We start from the raw sequence: 22900 nt of genomic DNA, 5'->3' as shown, positions 1-22900 counted from the left end.
CTGGGCCCACCCCTTCCAGGAAAACATCTTCCTCCCTCCCAAGCCTGGCCAGGTGGCATTTCTCCTGGGCTTGACATTCCAAGAGGAAAACCTTCCGGAAAACCTTCAGACCCGACAGCTGTAGTGCCCCCGCTCCCAGGCCCATAGAGTTCCAGCCCCCACAAAGCTTGCCTGGCGTCCCGCCTCCCACCACAGCTCTCACTGAGCTGCTTCTGGGAGCAGGGGGAGCCCTAGAGACCGGGGTACTCACAGGGCAGACCCTCGCCCAGCCAAAGTGTGGCTGGGAGGGGAAGCAGGGCAATGAGGGCCACAGGGGTGGGGAGGAGCCTGGGCCACACTACGCTGTGTGGGGCATCATTCAGGGCCACCTCCCTGGGCACAAAAGTCCATGCTGGTCCTCCATCCGACCCCGGGTGGGTGGCCTCCACCACGCTGCCTCAATGTAGCCTCACGGACCGCACCCCTGTGCCCCCTCTCCCCAGCCCAGGACCATGCAGGAAGGCAGAGGCAGCAGACCACACCCCTGCGCCCCCTCCCCAGCCCAGGACCGTGCAGGAAGGCAGAGGCAGCTCATCCAGTGGTGTTTATTGAGTCCGTCATCAGAGGCAGGGAGACTTGCCGATCATCAGTGGCTGACGTGGGGGTGTGGGCTGGGGAAATCCAAGTCCTGTCAGCCTCCACCCGGACACAGTGGACAGCAGGACCCACCCCTCCCCACAGGCAGTGCCTGCAAACCAGGGTCAGGAGTCCCGGGTGCCCCAAGCTCGGGCCCTGAGCACCAGCCCGCTCGTGAGGCCCCAGGCAGGGCGAGCGGGACGTGAGTGGGCAGAGCCTGGCAAGCTGGAGGGCGTGCAACCCCCGGGCACCAAGGGCTCAGCCTTGGCCGTGCTGGTCGGGGTGTGGGAGGTCAGAAGTAGAGGGCTGGCTCGCTTCGGAAGTCCGAGAGGTCGTTCTGACCGGCGGGGGTGAGCTGAGAGAGGGGTGTGGAGACAGTCAAGGGCATGTCCAGGCGTTGGAGCCCCCATCTTGCCCACCTTCCCTGGGTGCCCATCCACCACCTGGCCCTGCTCACCATGACCTCCTTGGACGGGGCCTCCTCCGCGCTCGGAGTCCTCTCCAGCACCTGCTCCGGCCACTTGCTGAAAGCCACGGAGTGCTTCGGTGTGTAGCTGGACAGGCCTGCAGGCCGAACGGGCGCACGTGTGGCTGCAGTCCCACGGCCTGGGCTGCCCCACCCCGTCCTGCCTGCCCGCCCCGACGGGCACTCACCAGAGCTGCCGTCTGGCAGCCGCGGGCTCTCGGGCCCCACGCTGCTCACAAACGTGGCCCGGGGCAGGAAGAGCGCGAGGGGCTTCTCCGCTGCACCATCAGGGCTGTAAGCCTCCGCATCCTCCTCTGCGTCCCCCTCCTCCTCCTCCTCTGCCTCCGCCTCCTGCAGGGAGCTCTCAGGGGGGTACTCAAATGTGGTCTGCAGGCTCTTGTCGTTGAAGGAGATCTTCATCTGGGGGCAGGCGGCGCATCAGCGAAGGCCCCACTGCGGGCCTTGGGGGTCCTCCAGCTGGACGGAGCTGGGTGCAGGGCCCCCCAGGGTGCAGTGGGGACGTCAGACCAGAGCAGGAGCCCAGCACTCCATTGGCCCCGCGGTAGGGGCTGCCCTTCATCAGAGAAGACCCTCCACCTGGACCCTCAGACAGATGTCCGCCTGCAGCCTGGGCCCTGCCCGCCCCCTCCCACCCCACGGTCCCCTCACTCCTAGTGACCATCGCTCCCAAGGCCCAGACCCCAGCCAGCACCAGGAACCCTAAGCCAGGGGGTCTCCAGATGCCTCCAAGGTGGTCCCCAGGGTCGCAGGTCTGCCTCCCGAGGGAGGCAGGGCACCAGCCATATCTCCCAGCCTGAGACTTGCCGGCAGGAGCAGGTCCAGCTGAGGCCACACCCGGGAGCCCACCTCTGTGCTTCCAGCAAGCCCTTCCTGTCAGCTGGGGCCTTCCTCCAGGCCTGCGTTCACAGCCCAGCTTGCCAGGCACCGGGATGATCCCACCCGCCCTGCTCAGCACAGACCACCACGGGTGGGCCAGGGCCTGGCACGCCCAAAACCAGGCCCCCAAGGGCCCACATGAAATCAGGCAGCTTGCCAGGCCCAGGAAGGGCGCACCAACTGCTGTCACCATTCTGCAGACTGAGGCAGCCAGAAGCTGCGCCGAGCGGGGTCAGTGACCCTCTTCTCACTCGGACTGCCCATGCGGTCTTTGCCTGCCCTGTCTACTCGGCAGGCCCTGGGAGTCTACGCTGGGGGAAGTCCTCTGCTTTCCACTCAGAGGCCTCGGAGCCCAGACTGCTGCAGGCGGGGAAGGCCCATGGGGTCCGGACCCTCCCTCTCCGGGGCCCAGGGCCAGGCCCCCACCGCCTGCTCGTGGGGCTCGGCCAGCCAGGCAGGGTGGTAATGAATACGGGAGTCGCCTGCGAGCAGCAGATGCGAGCAGCCCTACAGGAGCTCGAAATATTAAACTCCAGGGCACAGGACACCACAGCCAGCTCAAGTTCCTCCTCTTCCCCTGGAAGGAGCCGAGGAGGCAGCCAGGCCCCTGGGCGAAGAACCTTGGGCCTGGGGACAGCAGGGGGCAGGGGAGGGGTCTCAGAAGAGCCGGGCTTGCGGTCCTGGGCAGCAGAGGGCCCAGCCTTGGGGGACACACGCAGGGCTGCCCAGGACAGGCTGGCACTGCCCTGCTGAGCCAGGGTCCGGAAGGAAGGGCGGGGCTCCTGCCACCTCCCACGGGCACATACAGCTGTGGGCAGCCTTGCCCGCCTCTGCCCGGCCCGCAGACACCAACTGGGCAGGTCCCGAGCCCAGGAGCTGCTGCCCTTGCCCCGGCTGTCCACACAGACAAGCGGTCAGGGAGACGGGCAGACCACCACCATGGCCAGGTAAAAGCGGGATCGAGGTGTTCTGTCCCGAGACAGGACTCCATCCCTTCTGGGGATGGAGTCAACTGGCCACCCCTCCTCCACCGCCCCTGGAACTGGCGCTCTGAGACCTGGGGCCAAAGACCCCAGGAGGAGCCCAAGGCATGAAGTGGCTTCCGGCACAGAGGCCGCCCGGCCCAGGCCCACAGAGAGCGTGCCCTGGATACACAGCGTCATCCCGAGGACCCCGGGCCCTCTGGGCCCATCCCCCACCGCTGGGGACAGGGAAGGGCCCGCTGCCAGGGCCCGGCGGATTAGCACGCTCTTGTTAGTCCGCGTGACCAGCTGCGAGCAGGACACCAAGGGGGCTGGGCGCAAACAGGCCTCGAGCCTGGCACGGCCTGGCCAGGCAGCGGCCGGCAGGAGGGGTGGGCCCACAGGCCCGCCTCAGCCAGCTGGGGCACGCAGTGGGTCACGTCCCACCTCCCTTCAGTCCCCAGGCTCTGCGTGAGCTCAGGTCTGTGGGTCACAGGACACCCTGTGACTCGTGCGCTGGGGGGACCCGTCTCCAGACCCCAGGCGGACAGAATGGGCAGGGCTGCAGCCAGAGGCACCTGCACAAGCCTGGCCAGCTGAGCGGTGGGGACTTTGCCCCAGGTCGCCAGTGGGTGGGTCCTGGCTCCACCTACTTCACCCTCACCGCAGCAGCCTGTCTGGCATGCCCAGCTGGTTACCGGAGGGTATCCACCCTGCACTCTGGGCTGGGAGCTGGGCTCCAGCAGTCCCAGCCGGGGCTGAGCACCCACCTCACCCCGTACCCCTGCACCCACCATCCCCCACTCAGCCCAAGCTCCAGGGGGCCACAGGACCACCCCACACGGCCCCAGAGGAGTTCTCAGGACGGCTCAGGTGGGATGCCCTGAGTCAATGACGGCTCCACCCCCACCCACTCCCCCTTCCCGCCATCAGTGGGGAAGCTGAGAGGAGGGTCCGGGCCTGCTCCAGCAGTCCCAGGCTCTAGAAAGACCCGAGGACCAGAGGGGTGGGTTGGTTGGGGGCTTGGACACGGAGGCTCAAGCCCTCTGGGCATCATGCTGGGCTGGGCGGGCGATGGGCAAGTGAGGAGTGCAGAGGGGAGGGGAGGAGCCGCCAGACGGGCACCTTCTGGGGGAGAGGCCCGCAGTGCCAACCCGGAGAGCCTGGGGCTGGGGCAGGGGCGAGAGGGGCGTGGCCGCCCCCTCCCCCAGCAGCCAGGAGGAGGCAGGGCGTCTGCGCCTCTGCCCAGAGATAACTAACTGGGGGCCGTGTGTGCCCCCTGGGCACGGCTCCAGGGTGCGCGGCTGGCTGGGCACCCACAGCCCAGAGCAGGGCTGTGCCCTCCACGGACGTGTCACCGGCAGCCTCCGCCCGGGTGAGGAGCTGTGCCTTCCTGTCCCCTGGAAGAGGCGGCGGTCTAGCCCCCACCCCACCCGGGAGGCCCCCGATGTCCTGCCAGCCTCCTGACCCCCACATCCCTGGACTTCGGGGTGGGAGCGGGGGCGGGAGAGCGATGAAGCCCCAGGCTGGCTGGGCACAGGGGCAGCGGGGCCATAGAGGGCGGCCATGGCTGGGGTGGCCCAGGTCACTGTTAAGGGCCGGGCAGCCCCACGCCTCCGTCCCACCCAATGGGCGTTCCGCTCTTCCTGGAAAGGGCAGCTGGTGCTTGCCCAGGCAGAAACTGCCCCCAGCAGCTCATGCTGCTACGGCAGGGCCCTAGCCAGACTGCTCGACCATGCTAAGCACCATCCATCTGGACCCCCAACCCCTGAGGCTGGCACCAGGACAGTGACCAGGCCGGTCTGAGGGCCAGGCCGGGCCGGGGCCTGCTTCCTCCCGAAACTTCCTCGCGTCCTTCTCACCCCCACTTAACCACCAGTGACCCCCACAGTCCTGCCCCCAGGCTTTGGGCTGCAGCCCTCCAGACCCAGGAAGCAGCAGCAGGCTCCCAGTATGAGGGCCGTGGGGCTGGGACAGGGGCTCAACAGAGGGCTCCTCGACCTCCAGTGCCCTCAGGCCCACCCTCCGAACGCCTCCACAGCCCGAGGCCAGCAGGGGAAGGAGCCTCCAGCAGCAGTTGGGGCCAAGGGTCAGGACGCTGGAGCAGAACAGAGGAGAGAACAGCTATCGGGGTGGGGCTGTGACCATGGCTGCCGGATCCGAACAGAGGGTGAGGCGAGGTCAGGTGGCCAGGACCGGGCAGGGGTGGGGGCGCGCCGGAAGAGCGGCGGGGGATGGGCACGGATGCCTGATAGGGCAGATGGAGTGGCAGGAGAGGGTGACGGCAGGAGAGAGTGACGCAGGGAGCGAGGCAGTGCCAAGGCCGACCCTGAGGCAGGAAGGCGAAAGGAAGCAGACAGGCGAGGTGCCACGTCTAATCAGACAGCGCCAGCAGCATGGCGGGCGAGGGGGCTCCGTGACACCAGCACGCCACCGCCCCCCACGGCCCCAAAGACACTGAGGCGAAGGGCAGAGGCGGCCTCAGGACGGCAGGGAAGGAGATGCCGACCCAGGGAGAGTGCATCTGCCAGCAGCACCTGCTGATCACAGTCATGTGGAGCTGGCCTTGGAATCTGCCCCGGGGTAACACACTGCTGCCGGAATGACCAGGAAGAATCTGAGGAACGTCTCCTTGTGCCCAGAGGGTGCCAGGCCTCCCCAGTGAGGGCAGCCTTTTCATCACTCCCCAGCAGCTCAGCCCAGGCTCAGACCAGCCTGCCACACACCAAGGGCTCAGTCAACCGTCACTCAAAGCCAAGTCCTGCTAAGTACGAAGCCGGTATGCTTTCTGGGGAGGCGAGTAGGAGTCCCACCCCATCCAAATCAAAGGGCTTCCTGCCCCTTCCCACTTCCACCCTGGCCCCTGCAACCTGCACAGGCCAGGACCCGAAGAACACGCCAGGCCACTCCTTGAAGCCAGGGCCCACCTGGGACAGGACTGCCCAGCCAATTCCAGAGAGAGCCACAAGAGTCAACAGGAAGACACGGCCCTGGCTAGACCCACCGTCCCCACCAGCCTCTCAATGTACTGAGCCCCTGGGTCCCTAGGATCCCACTGGAACCCGTGCCAGGGACTCCCCCAGCCCAGACTCTCCTGGAGCGTGCACAGCCACCAGCCCCCTCTGGTCCACGTAGACGCCATCCCACACCCAGCCCAGGTGTCCTGAGAACAGGCCACATGCTACACCCACAGATCTGTGACCTTCCACCTCTCCCCCTCCCTGCTGGGGACTCTGCCCCCTGCCCACTCACCTTCTTTCTTGAGGAGCCGGCCTTGGTGAGACAGGACTTCTGCAGGGCCAGGTAGCCGCCAATCACCTCGATCTCGTGCACGGTGGGGTAGCGCTTCTTCAGCGAGGTCCCCGCAGCAGCAGAGGGCTCCGAAACTCTGCCTGGTTCCTCTTCCTCAGCCTCCCTTGGCCTGGCCTCACCGTTGGCCTGCACGGCCCCTGGTTTCCTCTTAGGCACCACTGTGAAGGTGTTGCCACCCCGACGCTGGAGCTCTGACAAGTGGCCAGGCCTGGTTGGATGTGGGTGGTACTGGGGAGGCGCACCAACCCCGGAGCAGGGCAGTTTGGCTTCTTGGGGAACCTCGTCCTCCGAGTCCACCTCATCAATGAAAGTGATGGGCAGCCCTGGCCGCCCAGGCTCCCTGCCGTTCTTGGCCAAGCCAGGAGTCTGGAAGCCCTGGGCAGGCTCAGCTTCAGCAGCAGCCGGTGGAGACGGCGGTGGTGAGGGTGGCCTTCGCCACCTGACGGCAGGGTCCACAAGGGCAGTGGTGGGTGCGGGGCTGCCCCCCTCCTCGATCCTGGAGGGGCTCCTTTCCCCTGCAAACACACCATTCACTCCAGGCACCAGCTGGGCTTCAGGCTCCGGGTGCTGGGAGGCCCAGCCTTCTTCCTCTGGAGGTGCCACGGACCGCCTCCCTTCCCCAGGAGGAGCCCCAGAGGTCTTGCGCTTGGGGATGACTACGAAAGAGTTTCGAGAGTTCACTCGAAGGCTAGCCAGAGCCCGGGCCTGGAGATCCCCGGCAGGGATCCTACCCATGTCTGGCTTGGGGGCTGGCCGTATCTCAAAGGAGTCATTGGCGCTGGTGGCCGCGGAGACCCACTGGCGCTGGCTGGGAGTGGCACTGGAAGGGCTGAGCGTGGGCAAGGCCGGAGCCGCGGCTGGAGTGGCACTGGGGGTCCCCGGGCTGGGGGACTGGTGGGCGGGGGCCTCCCCCGACTCCACCTTTGGCTTCCACTCGCCTGGCCCAGGCGCGGAGTCCTCAAAGCCCTTGGCAGCGCCGGCCCGGGACTCTGGGGCCCCGGGCCCGTTGGGGAGTGGGCAAGTGCCCGCACTATGGCGCAGGCCCCGCGGGTGGACAGTGAAGGAGTTGTTGCTGGTCTTGTGCAAGAAGTCGCTGCGCCGGGGCCTGGGGCCAAGGCCTGAGCCGCAGCGCTCCGGATCGGACTGGAAGCAGGCGGCGCGCTCGCCCACGCGTGGAACGGCCGGGCCCGAAGAGGGCGGCGGCGTGGGACGGACGCGCTCCGGGCTCCCGCGGCGGCGCGGCGCGGCCGGCGGGTCGAACTTCTGGAGCAGGCGGCTGACGCGGCCGGGCGGCGGCGGTGCCTCGTACACAAGCACCTCCGCGGCGCGGATGCGGGCGGTCCCGCCAGGACCGAGGCCCGGGTTGGGCGCGGGCGCGGGCGGAAAGCCGGGCGCCGACTCGATGATGAGGATGTTGTCGGCTCGGATGGTGCGCAAGCCCGGCACGCAGCAGTACAGCTCCAGCAGCTGCTCCGCGGGCCGCGCTCCGGGCCCCGCCACGCCCGCGCCCCCGCCGCGCCGCGGCCCGTGCCGCCGCTCTGACTCGAGCCGCATGAACGGGTTTTCGCGCAGCGGGCCCAGACTCTCGGCCAGCACCAGCGGCTCGGTCGCCGGCCCCGCGGTCTCCGTCGCGCCCGCCCCAGCGACCGGCGCCGCGCCCCCGCCCAAAGCCGCCAGCTTAGCCCGCTTTCGTTCGAGGATCTCTCGCTTCCAGGCAGGCATCGCGGCGCGGGGCGCTGGGCCCGGCCGCCCCAAGCCGGCCATGCTGCGGAGTGGCCGCCGGAGCCAGCGCTCGCCAGGGACTGCAGCCACCGCCCGCCGCCGGCCTTCGCGCAGCGGCCCCACCCCCGGGCCGCCGCCCATTGGGGGAGAGGCCCGTTCAGGCCCGCCCCAGCCCCGCGGCCCCACCTATGGCAGGAAGGGTAGTCGACCACGCTGATTGGAGAGCGTTCTCCCCGACCCCGCCCTCCCGCCGACCTCAGTGGACAGGGACCCAGCACCGGAGTGGGTCCCTATTGGGGAGGCCCCCTGGGACACGCCCGTGACGCCTCACGCCCCGCAAGGGAGGCCCACACTTCCGCCTCTGCTCCCTAGGCCAGCCGCGCCCGGACGGCGGAACCAGGAAGGGGAGGGTTCTGCCCCGCAGGCCGTCTGGACCCCCGGGCCCCGCGTCGCGGTTGACCTTGGATGCGGTTGGTCTGTCCGCCTGTTATCCCGCGTAAAGCGCGGTGGGAGAAGGGCCAACCCAGGACTGGAAGGCTGTCTCGCTCCCGTGAGCGGTGCGCCGGTTGTACGCCAGCCTCCCTCTTCCTGGCCTAGGTGCCTATGGGTCCAAAGACTGCCCACCTGCGGTCCTCGGTCTCCTGCGGGACTTAGTGGAGATAGCAACGGCTGAAGCCCCACCCAGTGCTGAGTAATCGGTTTCTCAGGAATCTCTGATTTTTGCTGGCCCCTAGAATCCACTCTTGTTGCCCAGACGAGTAGTGGAAACTATCTACCCTTGGTCATCCAGGGCCCACCAAACACGGACGGGAGTGTGGAAACCCACGACGCACACAGGCAGGCCCACAGCGCTCCAAGGCAGACAAGGCAATAATAGCCAGGCACATTCCATTCACCTGATGAACCGCCCAGTCCCAAAGCTGACTGAGGGCACACCTCCGTGTACTTGCCATGAGGAAGTTCACTGCCCCTGGAGGGCTGCACAGAGTTCACTACATTCTTTCAGGCCTGCTGGAGCCAAGGAGAGAAGGACAAATTGGGGGCATGGGCAAGGACCACTGTCACCTGCCTTTCCATCACCTCTCTACAGTCAGCAGATGTTCACAAATGACTCACTACTGCCTCCCACTACACTCACTTTTCAGAGACAAGGCTCCAAGAGCACCTGGGCCTCTCCAAAGACCCAGGGCAGGTTTCAACCCCGGGGCCCTTCTCCACTCGTGTCCCGTGGCAGTCTGCAGCTATCACCACAATAACAGTACTTGTAACAGCCCAGTCTATCCAGCTGGAGAAAAGAAACTGGATTTCAGCCTTCCAGAGCTCAAGTGTTCCTTCAGGACTCTTCAAATCACCTTCCCAGAAGGAAGGTGAACATTCTTGTGCTCATCCCTTGTATGCTGACAGGATTACCTAATCCTGAACTACCAGAATTCAACAGGGCAGTGACAAAACATACAAACTAAAAATAACATTAAAAGGAAACCTAACCCCAAGGGTCAGTTTGTATCTGGTTTTGACACAGGTTATGCCGATGCTGGGTAGGAGATGCTTCTGTAGCTGTGGCACAAACTAGACCAGCCTCCGACTCAAGCATCTCAGTGGCTCAGGCCGTGCAGCATCCATCCTAGGACAAGGGTCCTGAAGCTGTTTCACTAGAACAAGAGTCCAGAAAACATGTTCTGTAAAGGGCGAGACAGGGAGTAATTTAGTCCAGTGGTTCTTACTAGGAACAGCTTTGTCCCCCAGGAGATCTGGCGATGTCTGGAGACACTGGGCTGTCACAAGTGAGGGGTGCTCCTGGCATCTGGTAAGTGGGGGTCAGGGGTGCCACTGAACACCCTATGATGCCCAGGACAGCCTCTCCCTGCACATGCACACAACCAAAAGTGATCTGACCCAAAGGCCAACCGTGCCAGATCACAAGCCCCGCACTGCAGGCCACACTCACTGTCTGCCATGGTGTCTGCACAACCCTTTGAAAATGGAAGTTATTTCTAGCTGAAGGGCAGTACAAACACAGGCCCCAGGTCATAGCCTGCCGACTCCTGCTCTGCAGATCAGCGAGGCCTACAAGGACTCTGATGGCACATGAGCCGCCTGTTAGTCCTCAACATGGGCCCACCCCTGGGGTGTCTTCACTGGCTCCCCAGGCAGGGGAGCAGGGATGCTCCGAGGGAACTACCCTGCCATCCAAGCAGAAGGCTCGAGCCAACTTCCAAGCCTCTCTTACAGCCTCAGCTCTGCACCACGTGCACCACACAGCAGGGGCGTCTCAGCATCAACCCTCAAAAGGCCAGGCGACCACTGTGTGTCTCAGCAAGGCATTCCCTTATTTTATTTTCATCTCAGCAAATGTGCTCATGTGGCACCTAACCGGCATCAAACCAAAGCCCTCAGAGTGACAAGCGTGGGCTGAGACAACTACAAACTTCCCATGTGTAGGTCTCAATGCCTATTCACATCACAACACCTGTTCCTCTCTCTGGTCCCTTAGAGTGGCCTAAATGTCTCAAGTGCGCTAACACTGCCGGCCACAAGGTGGTGGAAAAGCTGGGATAGGAAGCCAAGCAGTGCCTTGAAAGCAAGTTCTTTTCTCAGGCGACACATCTCCAGATAGGGTCCGGGTCACGCTTATCTAACATCCTCCTGTCTGCCTGGGCTCGAATGAAGAAAAAGCCATCCTCCGCAGTGCCACTGGGAAGAAGACACAAGCTGGTTTACACTTTTTAGAGCTCAAGCATCTAAGAAAGTCTTGTCTGGGGAGATGGGGACAGCAAGCACTCAGGTCAGCACTGCTGGCCAGGGCAAACCCGAGTCCAGCTTTGTAGCCTTTGCACACGGCGTACTTTGCCAGGATCCATGAAAATACTCAAAAGAGCCCATGAGGATATTTTACTTATATGCAGTTCTGTCAGGAGTTCAGGATTGTCTGGCTTTCTCAGGATCCTTCTCGGGATCTCAGTTCAAAATTAGCTATTCAAAGCATGAAATAAGAGAGAATACACTTTAAGAATCAAGGCTTCTCTTTTTAGCCCAGCTGAGGGAACAATTTCAGACATGACTGATCGAAAACCAGGCACGCATCAGGGCACAAGCTAGCTCTCAGACTCAGATTTCTCCTCTGGTGCGGTACACATGGGGACTCGGCGTGGGTCTCGGCACTCCAGCCTATCTTCTGCGAGGCTAGTTGACCCGGCAGGCACGGATCATGAGTAGCTGCAGGAGAATGAAGACCGGAGACGTGATCAGGCCGAACCAGAGCTCTCGCGTTTGCTCCACCAGCTTCTGGCACAACAACATCTCGAAGACGAACTTGAGACTGAGAACTGTGAGGACCCAGAAAAGGCGGAGCACGGCCAGCCGCTTCTCTCCATCCTGGAAGAGTCGCACAGAGACGATGGTGGTGAAGTAGGTGCTGAGCCCGTCAGCAGCGAAGAAGGGCACGAAGACGTTCCACCAGGAGAGACCAGGAGCCAGGCCGTCCACACGCAGGGCCAGCAGCACGGAGAACACCAGTAGGGCCAGCAGGTGCACGAAGATCTCGAAGGTGGCGAAGCCCAGCCACTGCACCAGCTCCCGGAGCGAGAAGAGCATCGCGCCGGTTGGGCGCGGGCCAGGGCCCGGCCGAGCGTCCCAGCTGCCGAGCTACGCGGCCGCGCCCTCCTAGCCTCGCTGGCGCCTGCCGCCGCCGCGGCCAACGAGAGGCAGCAAGCGGTCCCGCCTGCCCCGGCCCTCGGCCCCGTAGCGCGGCCGACCCCCTGGCCCCGACCCGGGACCCCCCACAGGCCACCCACCGACGCCCGCCACGCTCGGACGCCATGCCCCGCCGGGCGCGGCCCTAGGGCGTCACTTCCGGCCGATGCCGGAAGCCGGAAGTCGGAGCCTGTCGTGGGGGTCAGGGCTGGCGGCGAGTGCGGCGGGTCACGTCAGGAGCGCGGGGTTCCCCGGGGTCAGCCCATGCCGAGCGCACGGCTCCTGGTGCTCTTCGGCAGCCAAACGGGCACAGCCCAGGATGTGTCGGAGAGGCTGGGCCGCGAGGCCCGACGCCGGCAGCTCAGCTGCCGAGTGGAAGCCCTGGACTCCTACCCCGTGGTGAGGGCTCCTCGGACCTCGACGGGGGTACCCGGCGGGCTTGGGGCGCCGGCCCCCAAAGCGCTGGACCCCAGGGGGCTGCGTTTCGTCTGAGAGCGGGCCCTTCCATTACGGCAGATTTAGGGGCCGGGAACGCTTGGGAGCAGCGGCCAGTTTAGCGCATGGAGACAGGGGAGCAGTTGCCGGGGAGCCTGAAAGAGAAGGCCGGCCGGCCGCTCGCGAGCGCTGAGTCCCTTTGCCCCATTCCTCTGAGAGAAGGCGGGGAGCCAGGCTGCTGGGAGGATGCCTGGCCATTACAGCCCGAGGCCTTACATATGTGTCTTTTTGTTGAGGTGAATCTGATTAATGAGCCCCTGGTGATATTTGTTTGTGCAACTACAGGCCAAGGAGACCCCCCGGACAACATGAAGGTAAGGCTGACCTGAAGTGTGCTCAGGAGCTCAGATCCCTGCCCTTGGCCCTCACCCTGTATTCGTTGCCTGGAAAGACTTGAGAAGCACAGTGAATAATTGTTCTCCTGTGGATTTGGGAGGAGATCTTTGGGTGGAGCGGGGGCTCTGGGCGTCCTTCCTAAAAAACTCTGCACCGCTTTAACTTTTCATGTTTTTCCAGGGCCATATATCAATCTGGTGTGGGTCTTGTGTGTATTTCAAAGCTCACGTTCAGGGAACATTTTTCCATTCTTTGACCATCTTTTGAGCACACATTGTATTCCAAGCACAATCTAATGCTGTGAATCCGGCTATGAGCCCAGTAGTCACAGTTCTACTCTTGTGAAACTCAAACCGTAGAAAAAGCAAAAGTTTAATGGGCAGTTACAATCCAAAAAAAATGCATGCTGCAAGAGTGCTTGATGTTAATGAGAGCGTTAATAAGGGCTGCCCCCTCAATCTGGAGGTTCAGAGAGAGCTTTCTGGAAGAAAAGAGGCTAGGCGAAGTCTTGAAGGATAAGTGGGGGCTAGCCAGGCACCAGGCAAGAGGGAGCAGCCTCTGCAGAGGAGAAAAAGAGCCCAGCCGTGGAAGAGTCAAACGCGGTTCAGGATGGTCAAACCAAGGAATGAATCAGGCTTGGAGGGAAAAAGAGCAGGCAGCCAGGTTGGATGCCAAAGAGGTCAGCAGCCATGGGGAGGCAGAAGGATTTGAAACAAAGGGCCATGGAACCCATGGGGTGATGCAGTAACATGTGTATTCTAGCAAAACCAGCCCTTTTCTGCAGGGGGAGCAGGCTGTAGGACAGCAGGAATGGGGGTGGTGGTGGTGGGAGGTGGGCACAATGCAGCCGAGAGCCTGAGGCTTGGGGCAGGCTGGTGGCAGAGCAGAGTGGGGCAGACGCCCTCCAGAGGTGCTAAGAAGGTAGAGTTGGTTGAACATGGAATCGTGCAATCGAATCTCAAAGATGAGAAAGAAGGTAGAATTAAGATGGGGATTTGGGCCTAGCTACTAGGATGGATGGTGGTTCCATGCACAGAAGCAAGAGAATCGGGAGGGTGAGGTACCCGGACGTTGTCCAGGTGGAGACACGCAGTCAGCCTGGAGCTCCAGTGAGGATCCTTAGTGGAGGCACATGTCACAGTGGCCAAAATATGGAGGAGAGAGGAAGGAGGTGCCTCCCTCCCCCAGGACAGGCTGCCCTTAAACACAAAGGCGCGGAAGGTGGAGAAAAACCAGTGAGGAGCAGGAAAGTGGCCCCAGCATCGAGAAGGGAGTGGGCCGTCTCCAAGGCTGAGGGCAGAGGGGTGACTGTGTCCAGAGGATGGTCTCTGGTGCTCAAAGCTGCGAGGAAATGAAGTAAGGTCAGCAAAGGGACGGCTGGCAACCTCGGGCACAGAAGCGTTTAAGGACGTCTGCATGTGAAACAACTCAAAAACGCTTATGCTGTGAGGGGTGAAGGGGTTAAACGGAGAGTGGTTGTGAGACAGAGAAACCCAGGCCTGTTTAAATGCTGGTAAGTGCAAAAGGCAGAAGACTGAAGAATAGGCTTGGAATGGGCACACCAGCACGGGAGGAGGCACAGGAGAGGAGGCAGGTCTGGGGAGATCAAGGCAGGAGGTGTGTGGTGGATGCCAGAGACCAGGGTGTGGAAGGGGCCGGGGATAAAGACCTCCATGGGGTCAGCTGGGCAGAGGTCCTGACTTCGCAGCGAAAGCTAACAGCGTGAGCGTGGTGAGTCACACCGGGATGAGGGAAGTTACCGGAGGGCCGGATGCCAGGATGGACACCGCGGAGGCAGTCAGGATGCGGCCCTCCCAACCCAGCACAGAACAGGAGCAGGAGACCCCAGCCTCCTTGTCACCATGCTGAAGGACGCCGGCTGGGCAGGCCCCTCCAGGCAGCCAGGGCCTCGCCCCCTCTCTTGGCCAAGAAACGCACTGGTGACAGGCCTGAACTTGAGGTTTCCTGTCATCTTCTGAAGCACAGATAGAGTACAAAGAATGACCATGTTCGAGGAGAGAGCCCTGTGAGGGGCAGGGACCAAGACAGGCACACAGAACCAGAGGGACAGAGCGAGCAGAGCTCCACCTGCGACGGGTGGGCAAGCCTGCTGCCCTGGGGCCACAAACGCAAAGCCTGGGCAGAGCACGAGCTGAGGAGACCGCCGTAAAATGATCCCAGATCAGAAGACAACGCTGAGAAGTTCTCCCAGAAACCATAACAAAGTTAGGGAACAAGAAAGATGACATCAGGAGACCGAGATTTTCCCAGCAGCCGTGCAACAGGAAGGAGAACGGTGAGAGAATCACCATGGAAAGTGTAACAGGCCTAAAGGCTGGGTGTCCAGCCACAAGCCCACCATGTGCCCAGGAAGGGCTGGCAGGATGTGAACCGGGCTCCCACTGACGCCTGACTTGTGTGGGTTTCGACTGTTGGGCTTGCAGAGCGCCCAGGCATCTGGTATCAGAGCAGGCCACAGAGGGACACCGGCTTCCCAGCAGCGACCACCCAGCTGGACCAGCTCAGAGCAAACTCTCAGGGGCTTGGAGAGGACAGCTTCAACCTGAAGTGTGCCCCACTGTCTGCCAGCGGTGCAAGGGGAAGCCCAGCATCTTCACACCTCAGCAGTGAGAATCGCATCTTCCCTGGACCCTTGAGGCTTTCCACAGCCTTCAGGAGACAAGGTCTAAGCAGGAGATCTCAGAAGCGTCTCTGGGCCTGCGGGAAGGCCAGGCCAAGACCTGGAATGGGAGGCGCTCCCGCACAGGCTGCCCAGTGGTGACCCTGGGGTCAGGGAAGGAGAGGGACTCGGGCTCCGACCCGGGGGCCACCTGGGATGAGTGGCCGCATGTAGGTGAGGGCGCACCAGGTGAGGGGGACGGTGTGGGACGTGGGCTGGCTCCGTGGGGTTAGGGAACAGGCACGGAGCAGCCTGATGGCCGGTAGCTCCAGGCCCAGGAGGGAAGATTCCACTGAGTAGGGAAATCAGAACAGAGAGGGGCCTCGGGGTCTGCTGTGCTGGCCCAGAGCCTCTTTGTGGCTGTGAGGCCCGAGGCGGGGCTGAGAGCTGCCAGGGCTGTGCTGCCCGCACACCAGGGGGCAGAGGGGTGGCCAGCAGATGGCCCGCTGGTGACAGCCCCGCCAGGCTCCCCCCACTCTGTGGGCAGCACTGGAGCCCAGCTCCAGCACTGCTGCCAGGCTAGCTTTCTTCCACTTTACCATTTTCTGTCTTTTCCCAGCTCATTCACTACTACAGTAGAACGAGAAGCGGACTTGTAATAACAAAAGTGTTAGGAGAGCAGAGCCCTGGGGAGACCCGGGCCCAGTGGCCGGGAGAGGCCCTGAGCCCTGGGGAGGCCTGGCCCGGTGGCCGGGAGAAGCCCTGAGCGCCCCTCTCCTGCTGCAGAGTTTCTGGAGGTTCATCTTCCGGAGGAGCCTGCCATCCACTGCCCTCCGTCAGATGGACTTTGCTGTGCTGGGTCTCGGGGACTCGTCTTACGCCAAGTGAGTAAGGGAGGGTGGACCTGTCCCCCGCGTGCACACAGTGGCCTGACAGAGGGATGTGTGACCCAGCCCCCAGGGCACCCCCTCGAGGCCATGGCCCTGGCCACACTTCCTGGCCCCACAGACGCTCCTTGGTGGCAGCTTCTCCATGGCCAGAAGCCCTGGGCTTGAAGGATAGGGTGGTTCATGCAAGAAGTGGGCAGGGCAGCCGGGGTGGGGGGCCTGGCTGGGGCCACGCCTGAGACATGGTCCAGGCAGGAACTGGTGTCCAGAGCCAGACCCCAGGGCCTGAGCCAGCGTCCTCTGTCAACCCATAACATAGGGCAACAAGGGAGCCCGGCTCAGCCCGCCTTCATAAGCAGCCTTTGGGGAGGGGTTCGAGCTTACGATGAGCACGGAGAACCGGGAGGTGTGAGCAGGCAGGGTGCAAAGGGCCCGGCCCCCGGAGCCGTTCCGTGGCCACCGCTGCCTGCCTCCGCTTTGCTCTCATTCACCGTTTTCACGGCACATCTGTGTCCTGAGCAGAGTGCTGTCGCTTTGCACTATTTCCCAGGGAAGTACCAAGGGCTTTGTGTTCAAGGGTGCACATGGCGTGGGGCTCCTGCAACATTAAAACCCCTAACTCTGCAGCTCGGAGCTGAGGGAGGGGGTCTCTGGGTATAGACGTAGCCTGAGGTCTGGAGTTGTCCAGGTGAAAAGGACGGAAAGTGGGTGGCTTGTGACCCTCGTCTGGGAAGGGTCTGGGGGCTTTGTTTAGTGTGAAACGTAGACGTCTGTTCCCACTGCCGGGCACACCCATGGGGCAGGTGAGAGACCCTTCTGTCCCTTAGGGAGCCAGCAAAGGAACCTTTGGAGCCTTGGGAGCCTCACCCCATGCAGCCCGCTGGGCGTGTACCTCCCGCCTGTGCAGGGCCAGGGCCAGCACCAGCTCTGTCTTCTCTGTAGGTTCAACTTCGTGGCCAAGAAGCTGCACCGCCGGCTGCTGCAGCTTGGGGGCAGCGCCCTCCTGCCCATGTGCCTGGGCGATGACCAGCACGAACTGGGGTGAGTGGGTTGGGGGTTGGGGGTGCCCTCCTGCGGGTCCAGCTGGGAGCAGGTCCCCAGAGGGGTGTGTACCTGATTCTGCAGGCCCGACGCCGCCATCGACCCCTGGCTGCAGGATCTGTGGGAGAAGGTGCTGGGGCCGCACCCTGTGCCTCTGAACCTTGACCTGAGCCCTCCTGGAGTCCTGTAAGTGTGGCCTTGGGGTGGCACCCACCCACACAGCAGACCTGGCCAGCAGTCTGACGAGTGTCCGGCCCTTCACAGTTGGCCCTCCAAGTTCACCCTGCAGTTCCTCAAGGACACCCCCAGCTCAGGCCCGGAGGAGCTGTGTGCGGCCGGAACAGACCCTCAGGGACCCCCTTCAGAGCTACAGCCGTTCCTGGCACCCATGGTCAGCAATCAGAGGGTCACGGGGCCCTCGCACTTCCAGGATGTTCGGCTGATTGAGTTCGACATTTCGGGCTCTGGGATCAGGTGCGGGTCGGCGCCGGGGGCCCATGGGAGCAGGGCTGCGCAGGAGCCCTGGTCCAGGTTTCAGCCGCTCTTCTCCCGAAGTGGGTGCACGTCAGGGCCGAGAGCGGGGATGACAGCCGGGGAGGCAGGACCCCTCCGTCCAGGGGCCCCCTAGCCTCCCTGGCCCTCGCCTCCTTCCTCTGCAGCTTCCCGGAGCCCCCAGCGTCCTCCCCCCGCAGGCGAGCCCCTCCCCAGGCCCTGGCTGTCCCTCCCACACAGCTTTGCAGCTGGTGACCTGGTGCTGATCCAGCCCGAGAACACGGCCAGCCACGTCCAGCAGTTCTGCCAGGCGCTGGGCCTGGACCCCGAGCAGCACTTCACACTGCAGCCCCGGGAGCCAGGTGAGCCCCGGAGGCCACGGTGCTCGCGCTGTGCGCTCCCCCACGCCCCCTGGCACCCTGTCCCCGCGTCCCCGCCCCCAACAGCATCCCATCCCCTGCAGGTGTCACCTGCCCTACGCGGCTGCCCCAGCCCTGCTCCGTGCGGCGCCTCGTGTCCCAGTACCTGGACATCGCCAGTGTCCCCCGCCGCTCCTTCTTTGAACTTCTGGCCTGTCTCTCCCCCCACGAGCTGGAGCGGGAGAAGCTTCGGGAATTCGGCTCTGCACGGGGCCAGGAGGAGCTTTGCGAGTACTGCACCCGGCCCCGCAGGACGGCCCTGGAGGTAGGCAGAGGCTGGGGGTAGGGTCCGGGGGAGGACCTGGACCCGGGGCCAGGGGCCAGGGGCCAGGGGAGGGCCTGGGCCCCACAGGACGGCCCTGGAGGTGGGCAGGGGCCGGGAGAGAGCCTGGGCCCCACAGGACGGCCCTGGAGATGGGCAGGGTCCAGGGGAGGACCTGGGCCCCACGGGATGGCCCTGGAGGTGGGCAGGGGCTGGGGGAAGGCAGGGGCCAGGGGAGGGCCTGGGCCCCACTGGACAGCCCTGGAGGTGGGCAGGGGCCGGGAGAGGGCCTGGGCCCCACGGGACGGCCCTGGAGGTGGGCAGGGGCCGGGGGAGGACCTGGGCCCCACGGGACGGCCCTGGAGGTGGGCATTGGCTGGCAAACGGGCCTGGGCCCTTTGCTGCAGCCATGTGTGGCCCTGCCAGCCACGGCTCCCCTGCCGCTGTCCCCCCAGGTGCTGTGCGACTTCCCCCACACAGCTGCTGCTGTCCCCCCAGACTACCTGCTGGACCTGCTGCCCCTGATCCGGCCCCGGGCCTTCTCCATCGCCTCCTCTCTGTGGGTGAGAGAGGAGGGCTGGCCTTGGTGGGGTGGGGGGCAAGGGGACAAGGGGCCAGGCGGTGGGGGGCCCATGGGGCAGGGCGCCTACTGTCCCCTCCCCAGGCCCACCCCTCGCGGCTGCAGATCCTGGTGGCCGTGGTGCAGTACCAGACCCGCCTCCGGGAGCCCCGCCGTGGCCTCTGCTCCAGCTGGCTGGCATCCCTGGACCCTGCGCAAGGTGACCCTGGCTCTTTGGGGTGGGGGTTGGGCCCTGGGCCTGCGAGCCTCTTCAAGCTGCCTCCCTCACGCCATAGGACCTGTCCGGGTGCCCCTGTGGGTGCGGTCTGGGGGCCTGACATTCCCAAAGACGCCACATGTACCTGTGATCATGGTGGGGCCCGGCACCGGCGTAGCCCCCTTCCGAGCAGCCATCCAGGAGCGAGTGGCCCAGGGCGAGACCGGTGAGCAGAGTCTGGGGCTGGGAGGCGGCCGGCTGAGCTCCAGGGGTGCAGGCCCAGGCTCAGGCCCTGCTCCCTGCCCCCCCACCCCCAGGAAATGTGCTGTTCTTTGGATGCCGCCGGCGGGACCAGGACTTCTACTGGGAGGCCGAGTGGGAGCAGCTGCAGGCGAGAGGCTGCCTGACTCTGGTCACGGCCTTCTCCCGGGAGCAGGTGTGTGTGGAAGGGCGGGGAGGGGCGCGGGGCGGGACGCCCAGGGTGCAGACTCAGAGTGCCTCCCGCCCGCTGCCCCGCAGGAGCAGAAGGTGTATGTGCAGCACCGGCTCCGGGCGCTCGGGCCGCTGGTGTGGGAGCTGCTGGACGGCCGGGGCGCCCATTTCTACCTGGCAGGGTGAGCCTGGGCCGCGGGTGGTTGGAGGGACGGGCCCATGGGGACGCCGGCTGTGCTGAGCGCTGTCCTGCCTGCCCTTCCAGCAACGCCAAGTACATGCCGGCCGATGTGTGTGACACCCTGCTGTCCATCTTCCGGGAGGAGGGCGGGCTCTCTGACCCCGATGCGGCCGCCTACCTCGCTCAGCTGCAGCGGACACTGCGTTTCCAGACTGAGACGTGGGCCTGAAGGGCCATCCTGCCGTTGGCCACAGCCACCCTGCCCGACGCTCTCTGGGGGCTGTCGTTGGCTCTCGCCCTGTCTGCTACCAGCTGGGAGGGTGGTCGACTCTCCTGCACAGACCCCAGCAGAGGGAGGACGCCATGAGCAGCACACACCTGCCCTCTCAGCTCCAGGAAAGCCTCAGCAATAAACGCCGGGCTCTTGGTGGCCGCTTCCTGCCTGCTCTTCTTTGTGCGGAAGTGGGTCTCGGGCAGTGGGTGGTCCAGAGCAGGTCTGGATGGAATAGCCTGCTCTGCTGGGCACGGGCACCGTGGCTCAGTCCACACTGCATGCAGTGCCTGAGTCTGATGATGAGGGTGCCAGCCGTTTGCCCACCTTGTGCAGACTCTGCTCTTGCCCTGAGGGCCAAGCAGGAAAAGCACCCGGCCAGGCTGGCATTGACCATCCCTTACCAGCCCAGGGAACAGCTGCCCAGGGCCCTCAGGAGGGAGGGGGGGGCGTGGCCTGGGTTGGAGGGAAGGGGTGTGGCTCAGACTGGTGGGGAGGGAGGTCTGAGTGGCGTCCGCACCCCTGGGAGGGGAATTCCTGTTGGAGGAGTTGGACTGGCCTGCCCACAAGGCCCTGGCCTGGAATCCAGCTGGCGGTCTCTGGCTGACACAGGGACTGCTTTGCCCGCGGCTGGGCTTGGGCAGATCCTGTCGGGGACGGCACGCTGGGCCCAGGAGCCTCCGGGAGCTGGCAGGGGCACGGGGACCCAAGTGAAGTTTCCTCGAGTGGGGCCCAGAGCCAGAAGGAGGCGGCGGTTGCTGCAAGGTCAGTGCCAGAGCCTGCCCCGGCTGCGGAGGGCCACGCTGACCTTCAAGGCCTCAACCACCCCTCCGCCACCCTGGGGTCCCCACCCACCCATCCCAGCCCCTGCCCTGGAGGCACCGCCCCTGAACTGTGCCCTGGGGTCCCCGCTGGTGGCCCTGCTGACCGCGGCTCGGGGTTCACCAGTCGGTCTCTGGGCCCCGAGCACTTGGACCCACTGCACCAAGTGCTGGTAGAGGATGGGTTGGGCAGCGGGGCCCTTGGGAAGCCCCAGGGTGCCAGGACTCCGGACAGTGAGCCCCTGCTGGGGGCCCCGGCCGCGGCCCCGCCCTGGGCCAGCCGCACAGAGGACGAGGAGGCGCAGCAGGAGGCGGAGGAGTGCCCCATCTGCACGGAGCCCTATGGGCCGGGGCAGCAGCGCCTGGCCCTGCTGAACTGTGGCCACGGCCTCTGCATGGGCTGTCTGCACCGGCTGCTGGGCGCTGCCCCCGGCGACCTGGGCCGCGTGTGCTGCCCGCTGTGTCGCCAGAAGACCCCCGTGCTCGAGTGGGAGATCTGCCGGCTGCAAGAGGAGCTGCTGCGGGCCGACGGGCCCCCACGCCCCGCGCCCCCCACCCCACCCCTGCCTGCCCGCCACGGCCGCGGGCCATGGGCCTCCCTGGAGCACCGCTACCAGCTGCGCTTCCTGCCAGAGGCCGTGGGCGGCCGAGGCTGCCTGCCCTTCCTGCCCTGCCCGCCCTGCCTGGGTGCCTGGCTGTGGGCCCTACGGGGACACGGGCCCTGTGCCCGCCGCCTGGCACTGCTGAGCCTGCTGGCACTTGAGCTGCTCGGCCTGCTGCTTGTCTTCACCCCGCTCTTGCTGCTGGGGCTGCTGTTCGTGCTGCTGGATGGCTCCCGCCGCTGACGGCCACGTGCCTGCTGCTGGCACGTCCTGGGCCTGGGCCTGGGGCAGCGGCTGCCGACTGACAGGAAGCCTTGGTGCCGGTGGCCCTGGCAGCACCCTGCCCTGAGGCCCGACGACCAGGATTGAAGAACCCAGGGCTGACCGGGGTGCTAGCCTTCATCCCAGGGCCTGGACAGGGCCGCCCCAGAACCTGCGTTTAGCCTCTGACCCAGCCTGAGACGCCTACTGCCCAGACACGAGCCACCGGTGTGCAGCACAGCACTGGAGGAGGTCCATGGCCAGGGCTCCGAGAGCCCCTCGATGGACAGGCCCCACCCCACTGCTGGGCCTCCCACCCGGCTGGTCTGCAGGAGGGGGCGCCATGGACCTGAGTGTTCCCTGAAGGTCAGGCAGCCCGGGGGGCCCCTGCTGCACAGGCCCAGCTCACAAAGGGCCACCTCACTTGGGCTGTCAGGAGCCCAGCGGCCCCGAGCAGGCTGGGTGTCAGCACATGCCCCTCCACCTCAAGGGCCCAGGGCCCCACTGGGTCCAGGGCCCCACTGGGTCCAGGAGCCAGAGACTGCCAACCGGGCCCCGTCCTCCCGACCGCTCTGCAGCGCTCCTCCGAGCCTGCCAACGGGGCCCCGTCCTCCCGACCACTCCGCAGCACCCCTCCGAGACTGCCAACCAGGCCCCGTCCTCCCGACCGCGCCACAGCACCCCTCCGAGCCTGCCAACCCGGCCCCGTCCTCCCGACCGCGCCACAGCACCCCTCCGAGACTGCCAACCCGGCCCCGTCCTCCCGACTACTCCGCAGCACCCCTCCGAGCCTGCCAACCCGGACCCGTCCTCCCGACCGCGCCACAGCGCTCCCTCCGAGACTGGCAACCGGGCCCCGTCCTCCCGACTGCTGCGCAGCGCCCCTCCGAGCCTGCCAACCGGGCCCCGTCCTCCCGACCGCTCCGCAGCGCCTCTCCGAGCCTGCCAACCGGGCCCCGTCCTCCCGACCGCTCCGCAGCGCCCCTCCGAGCCTGCCAACCGGGCCCTGTCCTCCCGACCATGCTGCAGCACCCCTCCAAGCCCACAGCCTGCACCTGATGGACACTGTCACAGCCCCGCCTTACGGGCTCGTCAGTACAAGGGGCAGCTCTCAATAAACAGGGAGTGCTACCCATGCTGTCGTTCCTGCATCGCCCTCCCCTCTCCCCTGCCTGCACCAGCTGGGCGACAGTTCCTTCTCCAAATGCAGTCATCCAGTACCGGACAGGAGGCCCTCAGGCCCTGTACCCCACTGTGGTTGCAGCCAGCCTTCGTCCCAGCCCCAGCTCAGACGGGCCCCAGGGCTGTGCCCACAGCGCCTCAGGGAGTCAGGCAGG

General features: G+C 65.1%; 4 protein-coding genes across 12 annotated transcripts; 2 read left to right on the top strand and 2 right to left on the bottom strand.

Annotated features, from left to right (window-relative positions):
- Positions 1-570: 570 nt before the first annotated feature.
- On the bottom strand, positions 571-8224 carry TPRN (taperin). 2 transcript variants are annotated; one of them, XR_015136028.1, is made up of 4 exons: positions 6193-8224; positions 1270-1568; positions 1073-1179; positions 571-970 (listed from the first exon to the last, which is right to left on the bottom strand). XR_015136028.1 is itself a non-coding variant. In XM_086324075.1 (4 exons), the coding sequence occupies exons 1-4, from the start codon at positions 8014-8016 to the stop codon at positions 908-910; spliced, it is 2226 nt and encodes a 741-aa protein (XP_086180201.1). In that variant the 5' UTR covers positions 8017-8086; the 3' UTR covers positions 571-907. The 2 variants fall into 2 exon arrangements, 1 of the variants encoding a protein (XP_086180201.1); XM_086324075.1 differs by having other exon boundaries at positions 1270-1501; positions 6193-8086.
- A 2059-nt stretch (positions 8225-10283) lies between these two features.
- On the bottom strand, positions 10284-11822 carry TMEM203 (transmembrane protein 203). Its single transcript, XM_086324091.1, has one exon. The coding sequence runs from the start codon at positions 11566-11568 to the stop codon at positions 11158-11160; it is 411 nt and encodes a 136-aa protein (XP_086180217.1). The 5' UTR covers positions 11569-11822; the 3' UTR covers positions 10284-11157.
- Positions 11823-11862: 40 nt separating this feature from the next.
- On the top strand, positions 11863-20035 carry NDOR1 (NADPH dependent diflavin oxidoreductase 1). Of its 8 annotated transcripts, none has more exons than XM_086324083.1 (14): positions 11863-12066; positions 12448-12476; positions 15738-16002; positions 16948-17046; positions 17131-17232; positions 17311-17520; positions 17779-17900; positions 18002-18222; positions 18675-18782; positions 18905-18998; positions 19075-19221; positions 19313-19431; positions 19515-19609; positions 19693-20035. In XM_086324083.1, the coding sequence occupies exons 3-14, from the start codon at positions 15959-15961 to the stop codon at positions 19835-19837; spliced, it is 1506 nt and encodes a 501-aa protein (XP_086180209.1). In that variant the 5' UTR covers positions 11863-12066; positions 12448-12476; positions 15738-15958; the 3' UTR covers positions 19838-20035. The 8 variants fall into 8 exon arrangements, with proteins under 8 accessions (XP_086180209.1, XP_086180207.1, XP_086180205.1 ...); XM_086324081.1 differs by having other exon boundaries at positions 18884-18998; XM_086324079.1 differs by having other exon boundaries at positions 12399-12476; positions 15905-16002.
- Positions 19972-22694, top strand: LOC147362214 (ring finger protein-like). Its single transcript, XM_086323908.1, has 2 exons — positions 19972-20062; positions 20524-22694. The coding sequence occupies exons 1-2, from the start codon at positions 19972-19974 to the stop codon at positions 21543-21545; spliced, it is 1113 nt and encodes a 370-aa protein (XP_086180034.1). The 3' UTR covers positions 21546-22694.
- Positions 22695-22900: the final 206 nt, after the last annotated feature.

Source organism: Bos grunniens, chromosome 11 (assembly GCF_055505025.1).
Source record: "Bos grunniens cultivar Pamir isolate PY7600 chromosome 11, Bosgru_T2T1.0, whole genome shotgun sequence".
Classification (NCBI taxonomy): domain Eukaryota; kingdom Metazoa; phylum Chordata; class Mammalia; order Artiodactyla; family Bovidae; genus Bos; species Bos grunniens.
Note: the sequence above shows the minus strand (reverse complement) of the source record. Positions and strands in the feature narration are given on the sequence as shown.